Source organism: Leucoraja erinacea, chromosome 37 (genome assembly GCF_028641065.1).
Source record: "Leucoraja erinacea ecotype New England chromosome 37, Leri_hhj_1, whole genome shotgun sequence".
NCBI lineage: Eukaryota > Metazoa > Chordata > Chondrichthyes > Rajiformes > Rajidae > Leucoraja > Leucoraja erinaceus.
In genome coordinates this window covers 12,073,965-12,100,478 of record NC_073413.1, presented here as the reverse complement: position 1 = coordinate 12,100,478, position 26,514 = coordinate 12,073,965, and the positions used below count along the sequence as shown (strand labels likewise).

Here is a 26,514-nt window from a genome sequence, read left to right as displayed (position 1 = left end):
CTGCCTTCTCCCCATATCCCCTGACTCCGCTATTTTTAAGAGCCCCATCTAGCTCCCTCTTGAAAGCATCCAGAGAACCTGCCTCCACATGAGGCAGAGAATTCCACAGACTCACCACTCTCTGTGTGAAAAAGTGTTTCCTCGTCTCTGTTCTAAATGGCTTACCCCTTATTCTTAAACTGTGGCCCCAGATTGTGGACTCCCCCACCATCGGGAACATGTTTCCTGCCTCTAGCGTGTCCAAACCCTCCATAAGGATTGAAGGAAGAGTGAGCGTGGAGAGGGAGAGATCCACATTGCTCCTTAGTTCTTTGTCTATTGAAGGAAGACTCACCGGTCACATTGAGACCTGGCCTAAATTGCAAGAACTGAGTTGGGGAGTAAACTGTTTAAGAAAGAACTGCAGATGCTGGAAAAAAAATCGAAGGTAGACAAAAATGCTGGAGAAACTCAGCAGGTGAGGCAGCATCTATGGAGAGAAGGAATAGGCGACGTTTCGGGTCGACTCAACCCAAAACGTCACCTATTCCTTCACTCCATAGATGCTGCCTCACCCGCTGAGTTTCTCCAGCATTTTTGTCCACCCTGGGATTAAACTGAACAGTTTCGACCCTCCTCCTTTGAAGATTTTTACATAATGAGCAGTAATTTTGCGGTCTGTGCATGGTGAAAGTAAGCCAAGATATCAAATTGTTTTTAAAGGATAAACTTCCAAGTGGAACGACAATAAAATATGAAGTATTGGCTTGGGAGTGGCAGATGCCAGTAGACACACCCTGGCAACGAGTGACTTTTGCAGAGCTCTGAGCTCTGAACTACAAAAGACTATATTATTATTGCACTATATTTGTTATTTATTGGACTTTTTTTTTTCTCTTCCCCCGTTATGTATAATCTATTAAGGCAGTTGTACAGGGTCTTAGTGAGACCACACCTGGAGTATTGCGTACAGTTTTGGTCTGAGGAAAGACATTCTTGCCATAGATGGAGTACAGAGAAGGTTCACCAGACTGATTCCCGGGATGGCAGGACTTTCATATGAAGAAAGACTGGATAGACTCGGCTTGTACTCGCTAGAATTTAGAAGATTGAGGGGGGATCTTATAGAAACTTACAAAATTCTTAAGGGGTTGGACAGGCTAGATGCAGGAAGATTGTTCCCAATGTTGGGGAAGTCCAGAACAAGGGGTCACAGTTTAAGGATAAGGGGGAAGTCTTTTAGGACCGAGATGAGAAAAAACATTTTTCGCACAGAGAGTGGTGAATCTGTGGAATTCTCTGCCACAGAAGGTAGTTGAGGCCACAGTTCATTGGCTATATTTAAGAGGGAGTTAGATGTGGCCCTTGTGGCTAAAGGGATCAGGGGGTATGGAGAGAAGGCAGGTACAGGATACTGAGTTGGATGATCAGCCATGATCATATTGAATGGCGGTGCAGGCTCGAAGGGCCGAATGGCCTACTCCTGCACCTATTGTCTATGTTTCTATGTTTACATATTCACATATTGTGTTGCGCTGCAGCAAGTAAAAATTTCATTGTCCCGTCCGGGACATATGACAATAAAACTCTCTTGACTCGTGTTGCAGCTGGTCTACATCTATGACCTAATTTGAGAAACATAATGTAACAAATCTCTTCTGGTGTATAATATCCATGTCGTCCCTGTCTGCATGACTTCCAAGGCCTTGGTGCTTGGTTCCAGTTTGAGTAGAACTTGACTCGTGTGTGTGTGTGAAGCTGGAAGCTAGCCAGAGCACTGGCATGCCAAGCAGGTCATCGTGTGGCTGAGTGGCCTTGTGTAGAGTGGCCACATGTCTTTTGCTAGTTTGTCATCACTTGCTATCTTACTAACTACACTTCTTGTCTTTCCTTGCTTCTATTTCTCTCTGGGCCAAAGTGACAACTGTCTAAGATCAACATCCAGCAGCTGAAATTGAAATTATATTTGGACGGATGTCAAGGTGGTGTTCTGTAATTATGTGTATTTTCTGAATTGGAACAAATGTTCGTTTTCTTTGGGAAATCAGAGACCCCACCAGATGTTGTTGCTATGGCGATTTGGGAACTGGTGGTGAGTGGAGTGAATGATCTGTGTCGGGGGAAAGATGGAATACATGGACCACAGAAAGGGAAACTAAAATAGGTCAGTGACTCATCTTGGCTGTGCCTCTTCCAGCAGCTGGCTGGAGATCTGTTGCCAAGAAGTGTTGTGGAAACAGATTGCCTGGCCACTGCATCAAAGGGTGGAGATGGAGGGGTTACAATGGGAGTTGGGAGAGGTCGTGGCCTCTGTTAGGTTCATTGACAATAGACAATAGGTGCAGGAGTAGGCCATTTGGCCCTTCGAGCCAGCACCGCCATTCAAAGTGATCATGGCTGATCATCCCCAATCAGTACCCCGTTCCTGCCTTCACCCCATATCCCCTGACTCAGCTATTTTTAAGAGCCCTATTTAGCTCTCTCTTTGAAAGCATCCAGAGAACTGGCCTCCACAGACTCACCACTCTTTCTGTGAGTCTGTGTTTCCTCGTCTCCGTTCTAAATGGTTTACTCCTTATTCTTAATTGTTGTGGCGGATGGTGATTATCTTGAAGGCCAACTAGATTAATGATTGGGTAGATAGACACAAAGTGATGGTGTAACTAAGTGGCTCAGGCAGCATCTCTGGAGAACAAGGACACGTGACCCGGGACCCTTCTTCAGACCAATTGTTGGGTACTTATGCTTTAGGGGAAAGCTTCAGAGGTGTAACTCGTTGGGCATGAGTAATTCAGTGGAATTAGCACAGTGCTTAACATAATACTGCATAAGGAAGTTTATAGGGTGGGAGGCTGCTAAACCAGGCAGAAGCTTTTGAAGCGGAGAGGCTGTAGGATTTATGACTAAAAGTGCAGTTATTTAGAGAGAAAAAAATAAGGGACTGTCAACATTCTTCTGTGCTCAGCTCTGAATCGTTGTTAATTTTCAATATGTGCTAATATGTGCAATAAATTGAATCATTTCAATCATTTTTTTTTGTTTGGACTCTCACCTATTTTTCCCCATCCCTTCCACCTACATTCCTTCCTCTAGCTTCACAATGTACAACTCTTCAATCCTTTTGTCTCACACCTTCCATCTTTTCGCCTCTGACCTTCGTCCGCCATCCTCTCAAAAACTCTCTTTGCAGGATCAGCCTATTACCTGCCACATTGTCCTGCCCCTTCTCTACCAGATTTCTCACCCCCCTCCACCCCCCCACCAATCAGTCTAGACCCAAAACGTCACCTATCCATGTTCTCCACAGATGCTGCCTGACCCGCTGAGTTACTCCAGCACTCTGTGAAACGTCACCTATCCATGTTCTCCACAGATGCTGCCTGGCCCGCTGAGTTACTCCAGCACTCTGTGAAACGTCACCTATCCATGTTCTCCACAGATGCTGCCTGACCCGCTGAGTTACTCCAGCATTTTTCTCTTTATTTTTGGGGAAATGAATAATCAGGTTTTGAGTTAATTTATTCAGGCAGACTCTCGCTGGAGATTCATAGTCTGAAGAAGGGTTTTGGTGGCAAAATTTTGGAGGTAAAAACGGGAAAGCAGACTAATATCTAAATCGTGGCCGACTAGGAAAAGGGGAGATGCAGCGAGACCTGGGTGTCATGGTACACCAGTCATTGAAAGTAGGCATGCAGGTGCAGCAGGCAGTGAAGAAAGCGAATGGTATGTTAGCTTTCATAGCAAAAGGATTTGAGTATAGGAGCAGGGAGGTTCTACTGCAGTTGTACAGGGTCTTGGTGAGACCACACCTGGAGTATTGCGTACAGTTTTGGTCTCCAAATCTGAGGAAGGACATTATTGCCATAGAGGGAGTACAGAGAAGGTTCACCAGACTGATTCCTGGGATGTCAGGACTGTCTTATGAAGAAAGACTGGATAGACTTGGTTTATACTCTAGAATTTAGGACATTGAGAGGGGATCTTATAGAAACTTACAAAATTCTTAAGGGGTTGGACAGGCTAGATGCAGGAAGATTGCTCCCGATGTTGGGGAAGTCCAGGACAAGGGGTCACAGCTTAAGGATAAGGGGGAAATCCTTTAAAACCGAGATGAGAAGAACTTTTTTCACACAGAGAGTGGTGAATCTCTGGAACTCTCTGCCACAGAGGGTAGTTGAGGCCAGTTCATTGGCTATATTTAAGAGGGAGTTAGATGTGGCCCTTGTGGCTAAGGGGATCAGGGGGTATGGAGAGAAGGCAGGTGCGGGATACTGAGTTGGATGATCAGCTATGATCATATTGAATGGCGGTGCAGGCTCGAAGGGCCGAATTGCCTACTCCTGCACCTAATTTCTATGTTTCGGGCCGAAACGTTGCGTATTTCCTTCGTTCCATAGATGCTGCCGCACCCGCTGAGTTGCTCCCGCACTTTTGCCTACCTTCACATTCTCCCCACTGTTGCCAACTGGACTGACGGGCTGGAGTTTCCCTTGTTCTAGAATAGAAGGCTTGCAGCCCAAAGTCTCCTTGCGTCTCTCTCATTTCCCGTGGTCAGGCCGGAGGCTGAGCAGTTCCTCATTCTGAAAGTTTGTTCTCCAATATCACTCAGAATCTTCCTGACACCACGTCATGGGATTACAAATGGAGAGAAGGGGGCAGTGAGCACTGAGGGAGGGCATGAACCAAAAGCCCACTGCAAGGGGGTCATTTGTGTGATGTCAAATGTGTTGTGCTCAGTTCAGTTTATTGTCACGTGTGGCAAGGTACATTGAAAAGCTTTTGTTGCGTGCTAACCAGTCAACGGAAAGACAATACATGATTACAATCGAGCCATTTACAGTGTACAGATACATGATAAGGGAATAACGTTTAGTGCAAGGTAAAACCAGTAAAGGATAGTCTGAGGGTCACCAATGAGGTAGATAGTAGCTCAGGACCGCTCTCTGGTTGTTGGTAGGATGATTCAGTTGCCTGATAACAGCTGGGACGAAACTGTCTCTGAATCTGGAGGTGTGTGCATTGGTTTTCACACTTCTGCACCTTTTGCCTGATGGGAGAGGGGAGAAGAGGGAGTGGGACTGGTCCTTGATTATGCTGCTGGCCTTGCCGAGGCAGCATGAGGTGTAAATGCGATCAATAGAAGGGAAGTTGGTTTGTGTGCTGGTCCAGGATGGAGCTGTTCCCAAACCAAGCTGACATTTTATTAAGAATTATTTGATTTTTAATTATATACGTCATGGGCTGGTATTGTTTAAGGGCCTGTCCCACTTTCCCGAGCTGCTCACGAATTCTCCCGAGTTTCCCCCTTGATTCAAACTCGGAGAATGTTCGTAATGGGTGCAGGAGTCGGTAGATATATCGTAGCGGCTCGCTATGTCAGCCGGAGGTACTCGGGGCATCAGGTAAGTCGGGACGTTTTTTCCAGCCCGATAAAAAATGTCCACGAGTAAAAAGATAGTCGGGAGGAGAAAAATTGCACCGAGTACCTACTGCTGACATAACGTGCTGCTACCATATATCTACGGACCCGTTACGAACATTCTCCCAGTTTGAATCAAGGGGAGAATTTGTGAGCAGCTCGGGAAAGTGGGACAGGCCCTTTAGCCTGCTTTGCATTAGATACACATAGCCAATTGCTCTCATTTCTTTATTATTTCCAGAATCTAGATCTTGAGTGTGTTGGTCATTGTGGGCTCTGTCCACCATGGCCTGCTGGATCTCCCGGTTGCTAACTACTTTTAACTCTCCTTTCCATTCCCATACTGATCTTTCTGTCCTGGGCCTCCTCCATGGCCAGAGTGAGTCCCACCGCAAATTGGAGGAGCAGCACCTCGTATTTCACTTGGGTAGTTTACACCCCAGCAGTACGAACATTGACTTCTCTAACTTCAAATAGCCCTTGCTTTCTCTCTCCGTCCCCTTCCCCTTCCCAGTTCTTCCACTAGTCTTGCTGTCTCCGACTACATTCTATCTTGAAGAAAGGTCCCGACCCGAAACGTTGCCCATTCATTCTCTCCAGAGATGCTGTCTGTCCCGCTGAGTTACACCAGCATGTTGTGTCTTACCTTCGATTTAAACCAGCTTCTGCAGTTCTTTCTTACCCATACTGATCTTTCTGTCCTGGGCCATCTCCATTGCCAGAGTGAGCCCACACTTGCAAACTGGAGGAGCAGCACCTCATATTCCGCTTGCGTAGCTAACAACCAAGTGGTATGAGCAAATAATTCTCCAATTTTAGGTAACTAACCTGAAAGCAAGCCTTCCTTCCCCCCCGTTCACTGGGCCCCACATTGACTCACACACACATTCATCCCCACCCCCCTCCTCTTCTACCTATTCCTTCCTCTGGCTTCACAATTAGCAGCTCTTCTATCTTTATACGATGCTGGTTCATTATGATGATGGACACAAAATGCTGGAGTAACTCAGCGGGTCAGGCAGCATCTGTGGAGAATATGGATAGGTGACGTTTCACAGAGTGCTGGAGTAACTCAGCGGGTGCAGCAGCATCTGTGGAGAACATGGATAGGTGATGTTTCACAGAGTGCTGGAGTAACTCAGCGGGTCAGGCAACATCTGTGGAGAACATGGATAGGTGACGTTTCACAGAATGCTGGAGTAACTCAGCGGGTCAGGCAGCATCTGTGGAGAACATTGGTAGGTGACGTTTCAAAGAGTGCTGGAGTAACTCAGCGGGTCAAGCAGCATCTGTGGAGAACATGGATAGGTGACGTTTCACAGAGTGCTGGAGTAACTCAGCGGGTCAGGCAGCAACTGTGGGGGAAAAAGGATGGGTGACGTTTTGGGTCCGAACCTTCTTCACACAGGTCACACCAGTTCAGTTTCTTGTCAATGGTTAATCCCAGGGCATTGATACTGGGGGAGTCGGCAATGATGATGCATTGTGAGTGTCAGGTAGTGATTGCTGGAGTTTCTCGTTGGATTTACTGAGGGATGACAGAAATGCACAAACTCCCTCTAAAATCCTAAAGCTGAGACTCTCAGTGTCCAGAAGTGTGGCCCCCAGTGACTAGAGATGAGAGTTGGGAAAGAACAAGAGGTGTTTATTCACCCAGAGAGTGGTGAGTCTGTGGAATTCTCTGCCTCAGAGGGCAGTGGAGGCCGGTTCTCTGGATACTTTCAAGAGAGAGCTAGATGGGGCTCTTAAAGATAATGGAGTCAGGGGATATGGGGAGAAGGCAGGAACGGGGTACTGATTGGGGATGATCAGCCATGATCACATTGAATGGCGGTGCTGGCTCGAAGGGTTGAATGGCCTCTACTCCTGCACCTGTTGTCTATTTATTTTCTGTGAATTGTACCAAGGATCTCTGTGTCATCTGCAGTGGAGGTGTTTGAATGTAGCGGTACAGGTGTGTAGCATTGGGCAAGGGCACAGTGGTCTGCAGGTGAATGGCTGGCTTCACCTGCTCTTGAAGCAAACAGTGGAGTGTGTGGTAGCAGAGGTCAGCTGTAAACCAGTGCGATCAGAGGAGGAAGTTAAAGGCTTGGAAAATATCAACCACTTCTTAAAGGGACAAAAATAAATGAGTCTTTGGTCAGGGACTTCATGGTAACCTGAATCTTTAACCTCAGCTTGGATGTGTGGAGAAAGTGCCTCCGGTGTATAAACTAAACCTCCTTATTCTGTAGTTCTTTAAATACATTAAAGATAAAATAAAAATTATAGAATTATGTTATTTTGGTTGGAGGTAATTTCTCGAGACTTTTTCAACGTACCTTTCATTAATACATATCTAATTTGTCTTTTGAATGAATCTCTCACTATATATAATCTTTCCCTCACCCTCTCTCTCCCCTGTAAACCCTGCCAATCTGATACAAAGCTGATAAGATGCTGGACATTTGCAGTAAGAAGCACTCTGTTGAGGCTGTCTAGGGCCTGTCCTACTTTCACCATCTGCCGAGTTTGCCCTTGACTCATACTCGCAGCATGGTCGTCACGAGGTCGTAGCAGGCGGTGATGTTAGTCGCGGGTACTCGTGGCATCAAGTAGGTCGGGGCGTTTTTCTAGCCTGATGAAAAATGTCCACGAGTAAAAAAGGTTGTGAATTCTGTCGTGAAAATGGGACAGACCTATCACTCATAGAAATTGTGTTAACTGACTGGGCCAATAATCTTCTTAAATCTGTGAATAAAGTTTACCCCTCCTAATTCTCCCACAAGGTAAAGTCCTCGAGGCTATGTGTCAATTACTTACTTTTAATTACAGACTCAGGACCCAGATAAGACAAGACATTACATAGAATAAATTGCATATAAAGGCACAATAAATGACACACAAAAGCACAGTAAATTACTTGCAAAAGCACAATACACGGTTTAAGATCAAGAATAAAAAAACAGATTTACAGACTTTTTGTTGTTAAGGACTGGTCAAAGATAACACGGTCACATTCCAAGTGAAAAGATGTACAGTGAGTGAAATAAGATTGGCTTCTTGTGTCCCTGTATACAACTGGCCTTTCAGCACAATTTTAATTATATTTGTTTGTGCATGTGTTAAACCTGAATAGTTTTTGTTATAAATCTGCACTGCTCTTTGGAAAGAGATTTCAAACTCAATTTTTCTTGGGACTTGTGTTTTGTCTGCAGGTGCTGTCTGCAGTTACTGTAGATCTCGTCAATCAGAGCTGTATCAGAAGGAGGTACGACAACATCATATATTAGAATTGGAGAGCTGGATTATGCCTCGTTGAAATGTGTTCCTTTAGTTACTCCGTTACACACCAGTGGGTAAAAACACCGCACAGCGCACCGTGAAATGGATGTATTTGTTGGCTCAGTGGCAACCAACTCGCCCTAAAAGGTTTTTGGAATTCAGTTTCATGCAGGATTTGATCTCATAATTTGTCTGCTTCTCCAACACCAGCCATGCAAGAGAACATTGACAGCCCAACCACCCTTCTGATTGCCCCTTGCGCATCAAATTGGATGTTTTGCCACATCCAGCATCCAGTGCGCAGTGGGCATTGATTTGTGCAAAGACAAGGGGGGTTTTCTGAAGAAAAAACACATTAGTTTAGAGATACAGCATGGAAACGGCCCACCGTGTCCACACTGACCAGCGATTCCCATTCACTAGCACTATCCTACACACATTAAAGACAATTTTTACTGAAGGTAATTAACCTACAACCTGTCCGACTTTGGAGTGTGGGAGGAAACCGGAGCACCCGGGGAAAACCCACGTGGTCACAGGGAGAACGTGCAAACTCCGTACAGACAGCATCCATAGTCAGGATGGTCCATGGCCTCTGGTGCTGTGAGGCAGCAACTCTACCCGCTGTGCCACAGTCCTGCCCCAAATATTTTAATTTTGAAAGACAAGCCATATGGAAAGCAGTTACTTTAATGGCAGGTGTATTATACTGGTTGATCTATAGAAGCACTAGAATACACCTCGTTGTTAAAGATTGGGGCAGGATTCAATCACAATGGTAACCAACAAAGAACATCAAGAATTAACCATCTATCATTTTAATATTCTGAATTTAAATCTTTGACTGCACTGTTCAATTAATTTATATTACTTGTTTCGATAAAAAGTTTAAGCACTGGCGATTGTCTGATACTGAGTTGAGATCTGGTCACTAGCATTTTAGAATATTGTCAAAGTCTTTGGATGCAGAGGAAAGGTGCAGGAAGGAACTGCAGATGCTGGTTTAAATCGAAGGTATACACAAAGTGCTGGAGTAACTCAGCGGGACAGGCAGCGTCTCTGGAGAGAAGGAATGGGTGACGTTTCAGGTCGAGACTCTTCTGTAGGATGCAGAAGCAATTAAGAAAATGGGGTTTGTGAGACTTGGTTACGTTGAGACTCTGTAAAATTTGATCTGAAAGCAGAGGAAGTTACGAAGGGATTTAGCAGGGGCATTCAACTTTTGCCAGTGGCTGAAGAGTTAGCAACTTGAGAAATGTAATTTAGCAAGGGAGTTTACCACTGATTGTAAAAACGGGCATACAGGTGATTAATTGTCCTTGCTGACATGGGGATAAGGTGAGGTGGAAGGCAGTTAACGTTCAACAGGTAAAGGGATTTTCCAACAATTTTAAATAATGTTTACTTTTGGAGATGTAGACCAGTACGTTAGCTGTGGTATTCCCCCATTGTAACTGGATAGTGTTTTGTACAGGGTGCTGGTATGTATTGCAGCACACAGAATACACCAAAGCTTACAATTACACTCTGATGGTTGGATTAATTAAATCGATCAGGGAATGTTGACAACATTTCCAAGCATTGACTGAAAGATGTGATGAAACCATGACAGCAGGGTGCTCTGTACTTGCCAGCAATCCTGGAAGAACATTTAGGGACTGGAGACTTTGACTTGTTGTCTTTGACTGAAGCGGTGTTAGACAGCAACTTGTTCCTGTGCTGGTGACATATTGTCAGCTGTTCAACACTGGGAAATTCCTTCATCCAAAATACTATACCATCTTGTGTAGGAAAGAACTGCAGATGCTGGTTTAAATCTAAGGTAGACACTAAATGTTGGAGTAACTCAGTGGGTCAGGCAGCATCTCTGGAGAGAAGGAATGGGAGACTGAAGAAGGGTCTCAGCCCGAAATGTCACCCATTCTTTCTCTCCAGAGATGCTGCCTGTCCCGCTGAGTTACTCCAGCATTTTGTGTCCACCTGTATCATCTTTTAATGGGCTCTGAGGGAAATACTCTCAAGAACAAGAGAGTCCAAGTGAGAACTTTCTAGCGGGAGATGGAATCTTTGCAATCCTCTACCTTGGAGGACCAGGCCAGAATATATATTTAAGATTCATCAGAAGAATTCATGATGAATGGGATTTGGGCAGTGGGCTTTGTGAAGTAGGTGACTTCTTCCTGTTTAGTGTGTGTCCTTGGGAACTGAGCATTACAGAGTGGTGTGAATACCCTGCTCAATGCTGACCATTTAGATTTTTTGAACATTTAAGTATCAAGGAGTGTAGACAGGAAAATGGAGTTGAGGTTTGCTATTGTCCACATAATTAAGGAGGTCAAGGTGCCAACTCCACCTCATATACACCTCGTGCCCCTGCAATAAATAACTGTGCATACATTGGAAACTTGTCACTAAACGTGTTTTGTCATTGCAACCACCCACCAGCTCCACAATAAGAAATGTGATAAAATACTCACAGTTGTGACATTTTTTTTTAAAACAAAACACACACAAGGCCAAGAGTGTGATTATTTTTTTTTTGGTTTCTTTTTCACCCCCTTCATGATTTGAGAGGGTGATCTCACGAAACAAATCTGCTGAAGATTTTTAGTCAAAGCAAGTTTCTCCCCAATGTTTTCTATTTGTCTTCACAATCCCATCTCTGCGTTTCTCTCTCTCTCTGTCTCTCTCAGATATCTCAGTTGAAGCTGCTGGAGGAGAAGTTTTCGCGCTTGTGGACACAGTGTCAACGATGTCAAGGCAGTCTTCATGAGGAAGTACTTTGCACCAGGTAGGAGATGATCTGTACACTCCCATAGTTAATGTGCCTCATGGAGATCACTGCGTGACCAAGCCTTCCTTCACCCTGAACTATCTTCACTGGGACTTCATGCTTTAAACTTTAAAGATACAGCAGGGGAACTGAGATGCAGTCTGGCCCACTGAGTTAAGGGCGTGTCCCACTTGGCTGTCATTCGTGCACCATTTACGTGGCCTGCTAACGTGTGGGTAGCGCAGGACGGGCGCATGGAGTGGTGTGGAGGAGTGCGGACTTGTCCTGCACAAAATCTTCGCTCGCCACCGGCCTGTCGCGTAACTGACGGCCAAAGTGGGACAGGCCCAAGACCCTGGCACGGTGCAACGTCTCACCTACAACAGCAGCAGAAGCAGGCAAACGATCGCCGAACTGGGCCTGGGGCTCACGGCCGTTGTGGATCCGGATCCAGATCTGCCCCCACTCCTACTCCCAGACCGGGGCCAAGACGATTGGAGATAGACACAAAATGCTAGAGTAACTCAGCGGGGCCGGCAGCATCTCTGGAGAGAAGCAATGGGTGCCGTTTCGAGTCGATACCCTTCTTCAGACTGACCTGAAACATCATCCATCCCTTCTCTCCAGAGATGCTGCCGGTCCCGCTGAGTTACTCCTGCATTTTGTGTCCATCTTCAAATGACGTCACGCGCTCCAGACGTCTGTGCGGACGCATGATGACACGTGCGACCGTCAGTCACCGCCGGCCTGTCACGTAAATGACGGCCAAGTGGGACAGGCCCTTTATTCTAGCTTTTTGTGTCTATTCTTATGGAAACGGGTCCTTTAACCCCCCGAGTCCGTGCCGTCCAGCAATCACCCCGTACACTAACTCTTTCCTACACACTAGGGACAATTTCTAGAAGCCAATTAACCTACAAACTTTGTACATGTTTGGAGTGCGGGAGGAAAACCCACGCAGTCACAGGGAGAACGTACAAACTCCATACAGACAGCACCCACGGTCAGAATCGAACCTAGTTCTCTGGCGCTGTAAGGGAGCAACTCTACCGCTGCCCTTTCATTTCAATATTTTAAAAAATTAAACATCCTCACCACTCCCGTTTCCATTCGAATCCCACAAATCGCCACAGCAGCGCACCATTCACAAATCTGTCCGCTGTCCCGCTCTGTAATCTTGCCCTGCCTTCTATTCCTCCTCTAACTGTCCACGTTCCAGGGCTGGCATCAGCTGCACCAATAAAGGTTATCAGCTTTGGAAACAAAGATGGGTTTTAGGTCACGGATTAATATTAAATGAATGGCAGAATGAATTGGGCGGCACAATGGCGCAGTTGCTGCATTACAGCACCAGATTCCCGGGTTCGATCCTGATTACGTACGGGCGCTGTCTGTGCAGAGTTTGTGCGTTCTCCCTGTGACCGTGTGGGTTTTCCCAAACCCGCTGCTTCAGTTTCCTCCCACATTCCAAAGATGTGCAGGCTTGTAGATTAATTGGCTTTGGTACCAATGTAACTTTTTCTCACAGAGAGCGGTGATTCTGTGGAATTCTCTGCCTCAGAGGGTGGTGGAGGCAGGTTCTCTGGATACTTTCAAGAGAGAGCTAGATAGGGCTCTTGGAAATAGCGGAGTCAGGGGATATGGGGAGAAGGCAGGAACGGGGTATTGATTGTGGATGATCAGCCATGATCACATTGAATGGCGGTGCTGGCTCGAAGGGCCGTATGGCCTACTCTTGCACCTATTGTCTATTGTCCGTTGTGTGATCGCTGGTCAGCATGGACTCAGTGGGCCAAAGGGCCTGTTTGTGCGAAGTCGAAAGAATAGATTCAAGGGGTTAAGCAACTTCCTGTTATTCTTTCACTTCTGATCTATTAACCCCTTTGATTTTCTGAGCTTTTTAATTCCGATCGCTACTGTAGATCAGCAGAGCTGTGACTTTGTATTTGTATTCACAGTCTGTGTGTAACAATATATATATATGTTTAAAGTCAATGTTAAATGATCCCTCCCCTAGCGTGAATGATAACCCAGGCTCTGACAAGATGCAAGCAGTGTTCATAGTGAAGCTAACATTGAGCTTGCCACAGAGTTTGATCTGTTTTTGCCAGACACCAAGGTATCTGTATTTTCTAAACACTACACAATGAAACAATGTACAAAACCATGAGAGAAATAGATCAGGTAGATGCACAAAGTCTCTTCCCCAGAGTAGGAGAATCGAGAACCACAAGACATAGGTTTAAGTTGAGGGGGAATAGATTTAATAGGAATAGGATGATTTAATAGGAATTTCCGGTTAATAATTGCCTGGGAGGTAACGTTTCACACAAAGGGTGGTGGGTGTATGGAACAAACTGCCAGAGGAGGTAGTTAAGGCAGGGACTGTCCCAACATTCAAAAAACAGTTGGACAGGTGCATAGATAGGACAGGTTAGACAGGTACATGGATAGGATAGGTTTAATGGGATATGAACCAAACGCAGGCAGGTGGAACTAGTGTAGATGGGACATGTTGGTCGGTGTGGGCAAGTTGTCCCAAAGGGCCTGTATGACTCTGATAACAACTTTCTCCGACTTCTACCTGTTTATTCAGAACAATGAGACCAAGTGTAGGGACTTGATATCAGTTCATTGATCAGATGTCAAGGTTTGAGACTGGAGAGTTTTGCACAACAGTTGGTCAGGAGAACATGCCGTGTATTATCTACTTCCTGTTGTGTTAATTCAGTTGATGGCCGGCTTGTTGCACCACCTCAACCCGTTATACTGAATCGCCAGATAGTGTCGGCTTCACTGTGTAAGGGGTGCTCTGAATAAGGGAGGTGCTGCCTTGGACAGGTTACCGTGTGACACAGTTAAGATGGATATTAGACTTCAAGCATTTGAGCTTTGAGGAAGAGTTGAACACATCATGTTTCACTTGTGAACAAGGCCAGATTTGACAGGACTGAATAAAAATGTTCTCGGCTTTGATGGGAATTAATCTGGTGACCTAGAAAGTTATTTCTTCTAACGAGGGAAAATATTTCTGGGAGTGAAACGTATTAGATATTTATAGACTGTTTGAAGAAGATGCTGGGGTGGGAGATTGCAACCTTCACGTGGTCCGCCCTGTTTCGACAAATGCAATTAACCCGGGGTGCACAATCAAATAAGATCAAATAGAACAAGTTGTCTACAACATTAGGCTGTGCATGCCATACGCAAGAAGGACAAGAAGAAATTGCCATGATAGATTCATCATAAAACTCAGGACAGCACAGCACAGGAACTGGCACTTTGGCTCATAATGTCTGTGCCAAACGGTACCAGGTTAAACTCATCTCCTCACCCTGTATGTGATCAGTATCTCACCTTTCCCTGCATATCCATGTGGATATCTACAGTGCCCTCCATAATGTTTGGGACAAAGACCCATCATTTATTTATTTGCCTCTGTATTCCACAATTTGAGACAATTTGTAATAGCCGACCATGAGGGACATTGTCAGACACCTTGCAAAAATCCATGTAGACAACAGTGCTGGAGAAACTCAGAGGGTGCAGCAGCATCTATGGAGCCCCGAAACGTTGCCTATTTCCTTCGCTCCACAGATGCTGCTGCACCCTCTGAGTATCCCCAGCACTGTTGTCTACCTTTGATTTTCCAGCATCTGCAGTTCCTTCTTAAACTCCATGTAGACAACATCCACTGCTCTATCCATACCGATCATCTTCACCCCCTCCCCACACCAACCATTGATCACCCATTCACATTTGTTCTGTGTTATCCCACGTTCCCGCCCATTCTCTGCACTAGGGGCATTTTTTTTAACCAAGGCTAATTTATCTATAAACATGCACGACTTTGGCATTTGCTTGCGGCATATTTATGGTAAATATTGTTTTTAAAGAGGAACAGTTAACTGGATTAAAGCGATTTTTCTCTGTAGCTGAGCCTTTCTCTTGGGCGAGGAGATAGTTTGGAGAAGCACTGGTGTGGTTTCTGAGGAGTGGGGGAAGTATCACGAGGGTTACCATAGGTTTCTCCCTTATTTCCATGGGATCCTGGCATTAGATCAGCCCAGCAGAGGCACAGAGAATCTCCCAAACACTGGTGGTATTTTTCCACATGCCGGAGCCCAGACCTAGCTGTCGCACGATACTGCGGGGGAATTTGAGACATGTTGACACAAGTGGTTAGTACAAATCCACATAAAGGGAAATGTAACTCTATGAGGGGTAAAGGAGCACAAGGGTTTGTTGTTGTAAAGAGCCTGTCCCACATGCAATTTGTTTCGGCGACTTGCCGGCACCCGTCATAGTCGCAGCAGGTTTCAGAAAATTTTCAACACGTGAAAATCCGGGGGGGACCAGAAAAAGGTAACAGACTCTCTGGGTGACCACTCACGACATGTCATGGGGTGACAAGATACAAGATACAAGATACATTTAATTGTCATTTGGACCCCTTGAGGTCCAAACGAAATGCCGTTTCTGCAGCCATACATTACAAACAAATAAACCCCAGACACAACATAATTTACATAAACATCCATCACATCGCTGTGATGGAAGGCCAAAAAAACTTATCTCTCCACTGCACTGCAGCCCCCCCATGTCAGAGTCAAAGTCAAAGCCCCCGGTTGGCGATGGCGATTGTCCCGCGGCCATTAAAGCCACGCCGGGTGGTGCGAGGTCGCACACCGGGTTCTTGATGTTAGAGCCCCCGGCGTGCGCTCGCAGAGTCCCGCGGCCATTCCAAGCCGCGCGGGGCGGTGATGTCAGGCCCCGCTCCAGGAGCTCTTCAACCCCGCAACTCGGGCGGGGGAAGTCGCCGTTGCGAGAGCCCTGAAAAGCGGTCTCCCTCCAGGGACCCGCGGGCTCCCGGTGCCGCCGTCCACAGACCTGCCGTTGAAGCCTCCGACTCTCCGGTCGGGCCGCAGCAGCAGCAGCAGCAGCGCTCCTCCACTGCTCCACCCGCTCCGGACTCGGCCAGCCCCGCGACGGCGACGGTGAGTCGTCGGCACCAGAGTCCCCGGTCTCTTCCTGTTGGAGGCCGCTCCTCGTTGCAGCCCCAACGATAACGGAAACCCGACGAGAAAAGGTTGGGTCTCCTGTGCAGGGAGAGATTTAAAAAGTTTCCCCCCCCCCCCCTCCCAGACTACTGACGCCTGTATGGTCGTGAGTAGTCGCCCAAAGAGTCGTACATTTTTCTGGTCGCCGCTGGATTTTCAACATGCTGAATATTAGTGTTTGGAGCATGTATTTCTGGCCAATCCCTCTTCTCCCCTCTCCTTTCAAACAAGGGGTATAGAAGTGTGAAAACAAACACCTCCAGTTTCTTCCCAGCCGTTATCAGGCAACTGAACTATCATATCAACAACTACTGTGCGGCCATGAGCTACTATCTACCTCGCTGGAGATCTCGAGGCTATCTTTAATTGGCTTTTACCTGGCAGTGAATGTTATTCCCTTTAGCATGTACTTGTTCACTGTGGATGGGGTGATTGTAATCACGTGTTGTCTTTCCGCTGACTGGATAGCACGCAACAAAAGCTTTTCACTGTACCTCGGTACACGTGACAAATAAACTCAACTATGTCCTTGTCCTGTTTTGTAAATTCCACGTAACATTTTTTCTCACGTTCCCGCCTCTCCCTGTTTCTCCGCAGTCGAGATTGCCCCATATTCTACATGCGGAAGAAAGTGCAGAAGGACCTCGGGGATCAGGAGAAGGTGATGGTGCGGTTTGGACCACCAGCCTGGTGAGGTGAGGAGCGGAGCGGGGCGCTGCCATCAGGATGAGGAGAACAGAGCAGCACTGTTCAAACCCCAATCTATGGAGACTGTTTGTGTCAAGGATCTGGAGCCAGCTGTATTTCTCCACTGACTACCATTTGGTGAGAGGTTTAGCAGATACAGGTTTGCTTTATGTTCTGATGGAAAATACCTTTCTAATAACCTTTTAAAACTTTCTGTGTCTGATGTAGCACAGGCGTCCTTGAGCGGTTAGCAGCAAGTTGTGGGATGTTTGTGTCTTAATGCTTATCAGGCCCTTGGGAGGTTGGGGCATGGGGATGACTGGCCAAATAAAATGTTCTGATTTTTGTTCCCAAGAGCATCAGAGTGACGAGCAAATTGTCAATGATTATTTTATAAAGTGTTGGAATTGATATGTTTGTTTTGTAAATGCACCATGTTACAAGAAGTTGAATTATTATTTTGTTACCCGGTTCATTGGCTGAATTATTAGATCAATGGATTTCTTGCAGCATCTCATCTGCATGAGAATTTGAAATGAAATGCTGCCTCACTCCAAATTAAGGATCGGTAATGTTCAGTAGGTCGAGGGATTTGTTAAATTAGAGGATTTTTCCCATCTACAACCATTTAATGCATTACTGCCTTTTGCTGTCTACCCCCCTTCATAACATGGGAGAAAGAATGGAAGCAAGGTCTAAGCTATGAGGTGAACCAAAGATCGCAGGAGATATTGGCTTAAAAATGGCGTGAGAAACCAAATGGCCTCAATTTTAATTGTCAATTTCTGAACTATGAACAGTACCCCATCCCTGTGTGTAGTCAAAACATCTGTGCCACGCAGGGCCACAGAGTGCTGGAGTAACTCAGCGGGTCAGGCAGCATCTGTGGAGAACATGGATAGGTGACGTTTTACAGAGTGCAGGAGTAACTCAGAGGCAGCAGGGAGAACATGGATAGGTGACGCTTTAGGTCAGGACCTTTTGTCAATCTGAAGAAGGATTCTGATCTGAAACGTCACCTATCCATGTTCTCCACAGATGCTGCCTGACCCGCTGAGTTACTCCAGCACTCTGTGAAACGTCACCTATCCATGTTCTCCACAGATGCTGCTGCTGACCCGCTGAGTTACTCCAGCGTTTTATGTCTACCTTCGATTAAATCCAGCATCTGCATTCTTTCCAACACACTACTTACTTGCTATCCAGCTGTGGAGTTCCTATGGAGCTTCATCAACAGAGACTTGATCGTTAAGTTCCTCTTCCCAACAATCAAGTTTGTAATAGTCCTCCCTTATTGTTACAATGAGATAACGCAACATAACCTAATGGCTGAGTTCTGGGCCTTCCTGCTCCAGGTGATTTGCTGCTGGATTTGTTAGTTCAGGTATCTTCACTTACTTGAGGGGACTCAATATCCTGTGTTTCCAATATAGTTCCATGTTTACAATGGCGATATTCCACACGGAGGGCAGGCTGCTAGTTGAGTCCTTCATCAGTGATGTGGAACAAGACACACCAGACAAACATGACATCATACAATATTTTTTTATATAACAATGTGTTTTTTGGCCGATTAACTTTTGTATCTGGGGAAAAATAAAACTTTATTATTATGTGTTTGTGTTGGTTTATTCTGGTGAGCAGCGACTGTATTTTTGGGTATCCTCGCATCCTTGACTTATTCATGCAAGGAGTGTATGTGACTTTGGTCTTCAGATGATCAATGGCAAGGGCCTTGACCGAAAACAGCACCAATTCCAAATGGGTCAGCCATTTAGGACTGAGATGAGAAAAAATAAATTCACCCATAGAGTTGTGAATCTGTGGAATTCTCTGCCACAGAAGGCAGTGGAGGCCAATTCACTGGATGTTTTCAAGGGAGTTAGGTTTAGCTCTTAGGGCTAAGGGAATCGAGGGATATGGGGGAAAAGCAGGTACGGGGCACTGATTGTGGATGATCATATTGAATGGTGGTGCTGGCTCGAAGGGACGATTGGCCGACTCCTGCACCTATTGTCTATGTCTCTAATGCAAGATTTTATAACCATGAAATTATGTTTGTGTTAACTCCAGGCTGCTTCAAGCATGGAGTCGGTCAACTCAACATCCTAATGTTCTGCAGTATGTTCAGTTGTTAACTAGCCCCAGCATAGAAGAGCATCTTGGACTAGCTACATGTCAGCAAAGATTCAATTCATCCAAATGGTGGAAGGCATCACAAATGGAAGAGGGGGAGACAAGATGGAATCAAAGCGCAAAATAATAAGGTCTGCACAGCTTTGAGATAGACACAGACTGCTGGAGTGACTCAGTGGGTCAGGCAGCATCTCTGGAGGAACAGGACAGGTGTTCTTCAGAATGAAAGTAGAGGGGGGAGGGAGAAACTAGAAGTAGGAACAGGCCAGAACAAATGAGGCGGAACAGATGACCAACATAATGTTGTTGGCTTCAGAATGAAACTAGTAGTAGGGGTGGGACAACTAGTAGGGAACTAGAAACTAGAAGGAACTAGTGGGAAACAGTAATGGAACTAGAAACTAAATGAGTGGCGCAACTAGGAAACTACAGTATGGACCAGTGGGACAACTATAATGGAACTAGTGGCGCAACTAGTAATGAAACTAGTGTAACTAGTGGGACAACTAGTAGTGGAACGAGTGGGACAACTAGTAATGGAACTAGTGGGGCAACTAGTGGTGTAACTAGTGGGACAACTAGTAGTGTAACTAGTGGGACAACTAGTAATGGAACTAGTGGTGTGGTGGGGCAACTAGTGGTGTAACTAGTGGGACAACTAGTAATGCAACTAGTGGTGTAACTAGTGGGACATCTAGTAATGGAACTAGTGGGGCAACTAGTAATGCAACTAGTGGTGTAACTAGTGGGGCAACTAGTGGTGTAACTAGTGGGACATCTAGTAATGCAACTAGTGGTGTAACTAGTGGGACAACTAGTAGTGGAACTAGTGGGACAACTAGTAATGCAACTAGTGGTAACTAGTGGGACAACTAGTAATGGAACTAGTGGGGCAACTAGTGGGACAACTAGTAGTGTAACTAGTGGGACAACTAGGATGGGGAGGAAGAGAGGGGGAAATGGGGGGTACTTGAAATTGGAGGACTCAACGTTGATACAATTGCGTTGTAAGCTGCCCAAGCAAAGTATGAGCTGCTGCTCGTCCAATTTACATGAGGTCTGCCTCACTCTGACTGTGGCGGAGGCCCAGGACAACAATTTACATGAGGCCTGCCTCACTCTGACTGTGGCGGAGGCTCAGGACAAAAGGAAAGCTATGGCAGGCGAAAGCAATGGTTTGTGCTGCTTCCTGCTTTGGGATTTTGGGACGGAAGTAGAAGTAGACTGTGGGCTTGGGGATCTCTGAGATGGAGGAGGGAAGATCCACTGAGGAAATGAGATCAATGGGTGAGTGCTTGCCTGGGAGATGTCCAGTGATGGCTCCTGGTTCTGCAAGAGCTGGAGGTCAGTTTAGTGAATCAGCACAGCACTGCCCATGTCAGCAGGTTTGAAGAGGATGCCATGCAGTGGTACAGCGTGGAAACAGCCCCTTCAGCCCAATTTACCCACACCGACCAGCTACACCAGTCCCACCTGCCTGTGTTTGTTCCATATCCCTCTAAACCTGTCCTACCCATGTACCTGTCTAAATGTTTCCTAAACGTTGGGATAGTCCCAACCTCAACTACATCCTCCAGCAGCTCGTTCAATACACCCACCACCCTTTGCATGAAAAAGTTACCCCTCATCTTTGCCCCCTTACCTTAAACCCATCTGGTTTTCGATTCCCCTGCTCTGGGCAATAGACTCTGATCAGATCTATTCCTCTCAAGGTTTTTGTACACCTCTTTAAGATCTCCCCTCACCCTCCTGAGCTCCAAGGAATCTTTGGGCCGACCAGTTTAAGTTATCAGAAAGGGCCTGTTTCCGTGTCGTAACTGTAAACTAAAAACAAAACTGGATTCTGGTGTATCTGCATTTAGTCCCTCGTGCAACTAATACAGTTCACTTGGTCGTGTTCAAGAGCCCTGATGCAACGTCGATTGGCCCGTCTCTCTGCTGTAGTCTACCATTCTACCATGGGACAGCCATTTGCTATGGATGGCAGTTTTTGCCATTTCCCATTTCCCAAGGAATGGGCGACGTTTTGGGTCGAGACCCTTCTTCAGACTGACGAAACGTCACCCATTCCTTCTCTCCAGAGATGCTGCCTGTCCCGCTGAGTAACTCCAGTCTAACATAGAAACATAGGTGCAGGAGTAGAGGCCATTCGGCCCTTCGAGTCTGCACCGCCATTCAAAATGATCGTGGCTGATCATCCAACTCAGTATCCTGTTCCTGCCTTCTCTCCATACCCCCTGATCCCTTTAGCCACAAGGGCCACATCTAACTCCCTCTTAAATATAGCCAATGAACTGTGGCCTCAACTACCTTCTGTGGCAGAGAATTCCACAGATTCACCACTCTCTGTGTAAATTATTTTTTTCTCATCTCAGTCCTAAAAGATTTCCCCTTTATCCTTAAACTGTGACCCCTTGTTCTGGACTTCCCCAACATCGGGAACAATCTTCCTGCATCTAGCCTGTCCAACCCCTTAAGAATTTTGTAAGTTTCTATAAGATCTTCTAAATTCTAGCGAGTACAAACCGAGTCTATCCAGTCTTTCTTCATATGACAGTCCTGACATCCCAGGAATCAGTCTGGTGAACCTTCTCTGTACTCCCTCTATGGCAAGAATGTCTTTCCTCAGATTAACCTTAACTTTCTTTCTATGTCTCTGCAGTAGAGGTTCAAAGCATGTATGCATTTCTGCCGTGGCATATAATATGCAAGAAAGGGTCTGGAGTGCAATTAGATTGTCCTGCCATCATTGTTATTTGTTTTATTCGACCTCAGGTAAAAGTTCCTCAAATTGCTATCTATCAGTTACATTTCTTCACGTCCCCCTGATAGTCTTGAGCAGCAGTCTTGTGCAAACTGCTTCAGTTTCCTGCAGGAAACCAGAGGAGATGTTACCCTGTGGTTACTGCTCTTTTGACATTAGATTTCAATATTTTGTTCAGCTAACACCCCCCCCCCCCTGCTCTCTGAATGAAAATTGCTCTGAGTTTGTTAATGTCTCCATTTTAATTTCATGCTTCATGGCCCTATTCCTCAACAAACCTGCTTCCCCAAGCCCATAAACTCTAAAATCTCCAGTTTAGTTTCAAGATACAGCATGGAAACGAGGCCCTTCAGCCCACCGAGTCCATGCTGACCAACACACACACACACACACCAATTCCACGATATCCCCATTTCCCCATCGACTGCCCACACACCAGGATCAGTTTGCAGAAGGCACGCCCTTGGAGATGTTGGAGGAAACCGGAGCACCCGGAGAAATCCCACGAGGGGAGCATGCAAACTCCACATGGACAGCGACCAAAAGTCAGGATTGAACCCTGGCCTCTGGCATTGTGCGACAGTAACTGGGCCACTACCACCACTTCATTCTTCCAACAGTCGCCTCCACTCCCTGAATTACATTCACCTTCAGTTTCTTCATTTAATATGAAGGTTGGTCCTGTGATTTTTGTCTTGCCCTTATTTAGCACTTTAACTAATGGAACGGTTCTGTGGGCCTGCCTCGACTAAGGGTGTCTTGTGATAAATGGCTGAAACACCCAGTGACGTTGAGGTACGCAACTAATTGGTAGCAAAATCACCTAGTGGTCACCCCCAAGAATATCGGGTGTCAGTTGTGGTCAAGAACCTTAGGGACTGTAACATCCAGTCCTACTAATCAATACGTCCTTTTCCATAACTATTTACAAACTAAATAGAACTGTGGCCACTGGTCCTAAAGTTGTCCCAAGTTGACACTGCCCGTTTCCCCGCTATAGGACGATGGTTGGTTTCACTTCACCAACCTCATCTGGAGCAGAGTGTTCAGTTGTGGGGGCTGGGGTCAGGAAGGATATGTTGGCCCTAGAGGGAGGGGGGGGCAGAGTGTCACTCTGGCCTTGACCGTCGGATGAGGGGTGAGGTCTAATGTGAACATGGAGCTAAATCAGTAAGAACTTTTCTTCCGCGCAGAAAGGTCGTCAGAAATTTGGAATTCCCTCCCCGAACTTGGTGAGTGCCTCAAATAGAGACTGAGTTCATAGAATACCACACCACAGAGCAGTAACACGGCCCAAGATATGAGTCTTGTCATTGGTTCCACTTCTCCATTCTTTCCTTAGGCTTGAGGTCTTTTTTTCCTTTTGCAAACATCGTCTTTTGGTATTGAAAGTTGCGTTTGAAACACCATTCACCGGAAGCTGCAGCACATAATCCTCTCATTAACCCGTGCCCAACACTATTCCCAATCTGATATTATACAGCCTGCTGTACTAAAGATAAATTGGGTTGTGAGAATCTGAAGAAGGGTCTCAACCCGAAACGTCACCTATCCATGTTCTCCACAGATGCTGCCTGACCTGCTGAGTTACTCCAGCATTTTGTGTCCATCATCATAATGAACCAGCATCGTATCGGGCCGAAACTCTTCTGGAAATAGGCAACGTTTCGGCCCGAAACGTTACCTATTTCCTTCACACCATAGATGCTGCTGCACCCGCTGAGTTACTCCAGCACTATGTGAAACGTCACCTATCCATGTTCTCCACAGATACTGCCTGACCCGCTGAGTTACTCCAGCACTCTGTGAAACGTCACCTATCCATGTTCTCCACAGATGCTGCCTGACCCGCTGGCTCCAGCACTCTGTGAAACGTCACCTATCCATGTTCTCCACAGATGCTGCCTGACCCGCTGAGTTACTCCAGTTTCTGTGAAACATCACCTATCCATGTTCTCCACAGATGCTGCCTGACCCGCTGAGTTACTCCAGCACTCTGTGAAACGTCACCTATCCATGTTCTCCACAGATGCTGCCTGACCCGCTGAGTTACTCCAGCACTCTGTGAAACGTCACCTATCCATGTTCTCCACAGATGCTGCCTGACCCGCTGAGTTATGGTGCAGCAGCATCTATGGAGCGAAGGAAATAGGCAACGTTTCGGGCCAAACCCTTCTGGAAATAGGCAACCTGGAAGGGTTTCGGCCCGAAACGTTGCCTATTTCCTTAGCTCCATAGATGCTGCTGCACCCGCTGAGTTACTCCAGCACTCTGTGAAACGTCACCTATCCATGTTCTCCACAGAGGCAGCATCTCGGGAGAATGTGGATGGGTGACGTTTCGGTAAAGGTCTCTACTTCAGAAGTATTTTATTTGGAGAAGGCTGAAGCGAGGGTGGTGGGAAGTCTGTAATTCGAGGACTCTGGTGGAGGGGTTGACTATGGGAGGTGATAGATACAAAGCAAAGGGGAAGAGAATTGAGAGTGACCCAGAGGCCAACTTCCCACGCAGGGCATGTGGTTGGAATGTGGAAGGCACTGGCTGTAGATGTGGACACAGGTTCCTCTGTGGTCCTCAGGGGGAACTGCCTAATTATCGCTGCAGAGAGCTCGCTGGGTTGGAGTGACCAGAACCTTGCTCTGGCAGCCAGTTAGATTGGCCAAGATGGGCCGAATGGCCTCATTCTGTGCCAAGGCCATTATTTGGTCCTCTGATTTCTACTCATGAAATCATACATCATGGAACAGGCCACCAAGTCCAAGCTGACTCATCCATGTCACACTTATCATCTTATCCATCCCCCATCCTCATCATATCTCCCAGATTTACTGCATATCTGCCCAGACCATCACGCAAACCAACTACCCATTGACTCCATCTACACCTCACGCTGCCTCGACAAGGCCAGCAGCATCATCAAGGACCAGTCGCACCCCCGGCCACTCCCTCTTCTCCCCTCTCCCCGTCAGGCAAGAGGTACAGAAGTGTGAAAACGCACACCTCCAGATTCAGGGACAGTTTCTTCCCAGCTGTTATCAGGCAACTGAACCATCCTCTCACCAACTAGGGAGCAGTGCTGAACTACTATCTACCTCATTGGTGACCCGCGGACTATCCTTGATCAGACTTTACCTTGCACTAAACGTTATTCCCTTTATCCTGTATCTGTACACAGTGGACGGCTCGATTATAATCATGTATTGTCTTTCCACTGACTGGTTAGCACGCAACAAAAGCTTTTCACTGTACCTCGTTACACGGGACAATAAACTAAACTGAATTAAACTTATTTGGGCATCATCAAGTTGCTAAATTTGAGGTGGTTATTCTCATTGACCCTGTGATCCCAGGAATGATTGGCTTAACCTATGATGAGCGTTTGCCGGCACTGGGTCTGTACTCGCTGGAGTTTAGAAGGATGAGGGGTCATCTCATTAAAACATATCGAATAGTGATAGGCCTGGAAAGAGTGGATGTGGGAGAGTCTAGGACTGGAGGGCACAGCCTCAGAATAAAAGGACGTATCCTTGTAAAGGAGATGAGGAATAACTCTAGTCAGAGGGTGGTGAATTTTTAGTTTTAAAGACGCAGGATGGAAACAGGCCCTTTGGCCCAACGACCCCACGCTGACTAAAGATCACCCCGTACACTAACACGAGGGACAATTTACAATTTTACCAAAGCCAATTAACCTCCAAACCTGCACGTCTTTGGAGAGTGGGAGAAATCCCACGCAGGTCACGGGGAGAACGTGCAAACTCCGTACAGACAGCACCCGTAGTCAGGATCGAACCCGGGTCTCTGGTGCTGTGAGGCAGCAGCTCTGCGCCCCCTGTACTGAAGAGCATAGTTCTTGTGCCAGTGTTAGGTAACAGTGCTGGCTTTTTTTTTTAAATTTCAAAAGAGACTTTATTCAATTGATAAATATATACAATTCCTGAACCATTCAAACAAACAAAATTCATCCGACATTTTCGGAGACTATACAAGTTTTTCCAGTACAATTTTTTTACATTTGTCAAATTTCACCAAACAGTCCCCCACCCGTGCCACTCTGTGGCCCCTGTCCAAGTAATAAATATATACAGTGTTTACAGTGCAAAAATTCCATCTGACATTTTCATTTCCACAAATAATGTCCCCCACCCATGCCACTCATGTGGCCCCCTGGTGTGGTATACCTTCCCTTAATTTAGTTTGAGGGGCGTCTCCACCATACCGTGCCCCCCATGTCCAGCAGCGGAAGGACCCTAGACTGTGGCCCTCCCCCACCGAGCCTTGGCGTTGGTTGCACCAAGCTCGAAGGGCCGAATGGCCGACTCCTGCACCTGTTGTCTATTGCCTCCTGTTAACAGACTCAACCTGTGATGGGTGTAGTATGTAAAACGCCTTCTCATACAGGGAAAGTAGTGTGGGTTTTTTATTTGTAAAT

The 26,514-nt window shown here is 46.4% G+C and overlaps 1 protein-coding gene across 1 annotated transcript in view; it reads left to right on the top strand.

Moving 5' to 3' along the window:
• Window positions 1-18,091, top strand: part of pold1 (polymerase (DNA directed), delta 1, catalytic subunit) — a 97,728-nt gene extending 79,637 nt beyond the window's left edge. The window contains 3 exon segments of the mRNA XM_055663422.1: window positions 8,596-8,648; window positions 11,356-11,453; window positions 17,093-18,091. Coding sequence (XP_055519397.1) covers window positions 8,596-8,648; window positions 11,356-11,453; window positions 17,093-17,189 — 248 coding nt within the window. The 3' untranslated portion in view covers window positions 17,190-18,091.
• The last annotated feature ends 8,423 nt before the right edge of the window (window positions 18,092-26,514 follow it).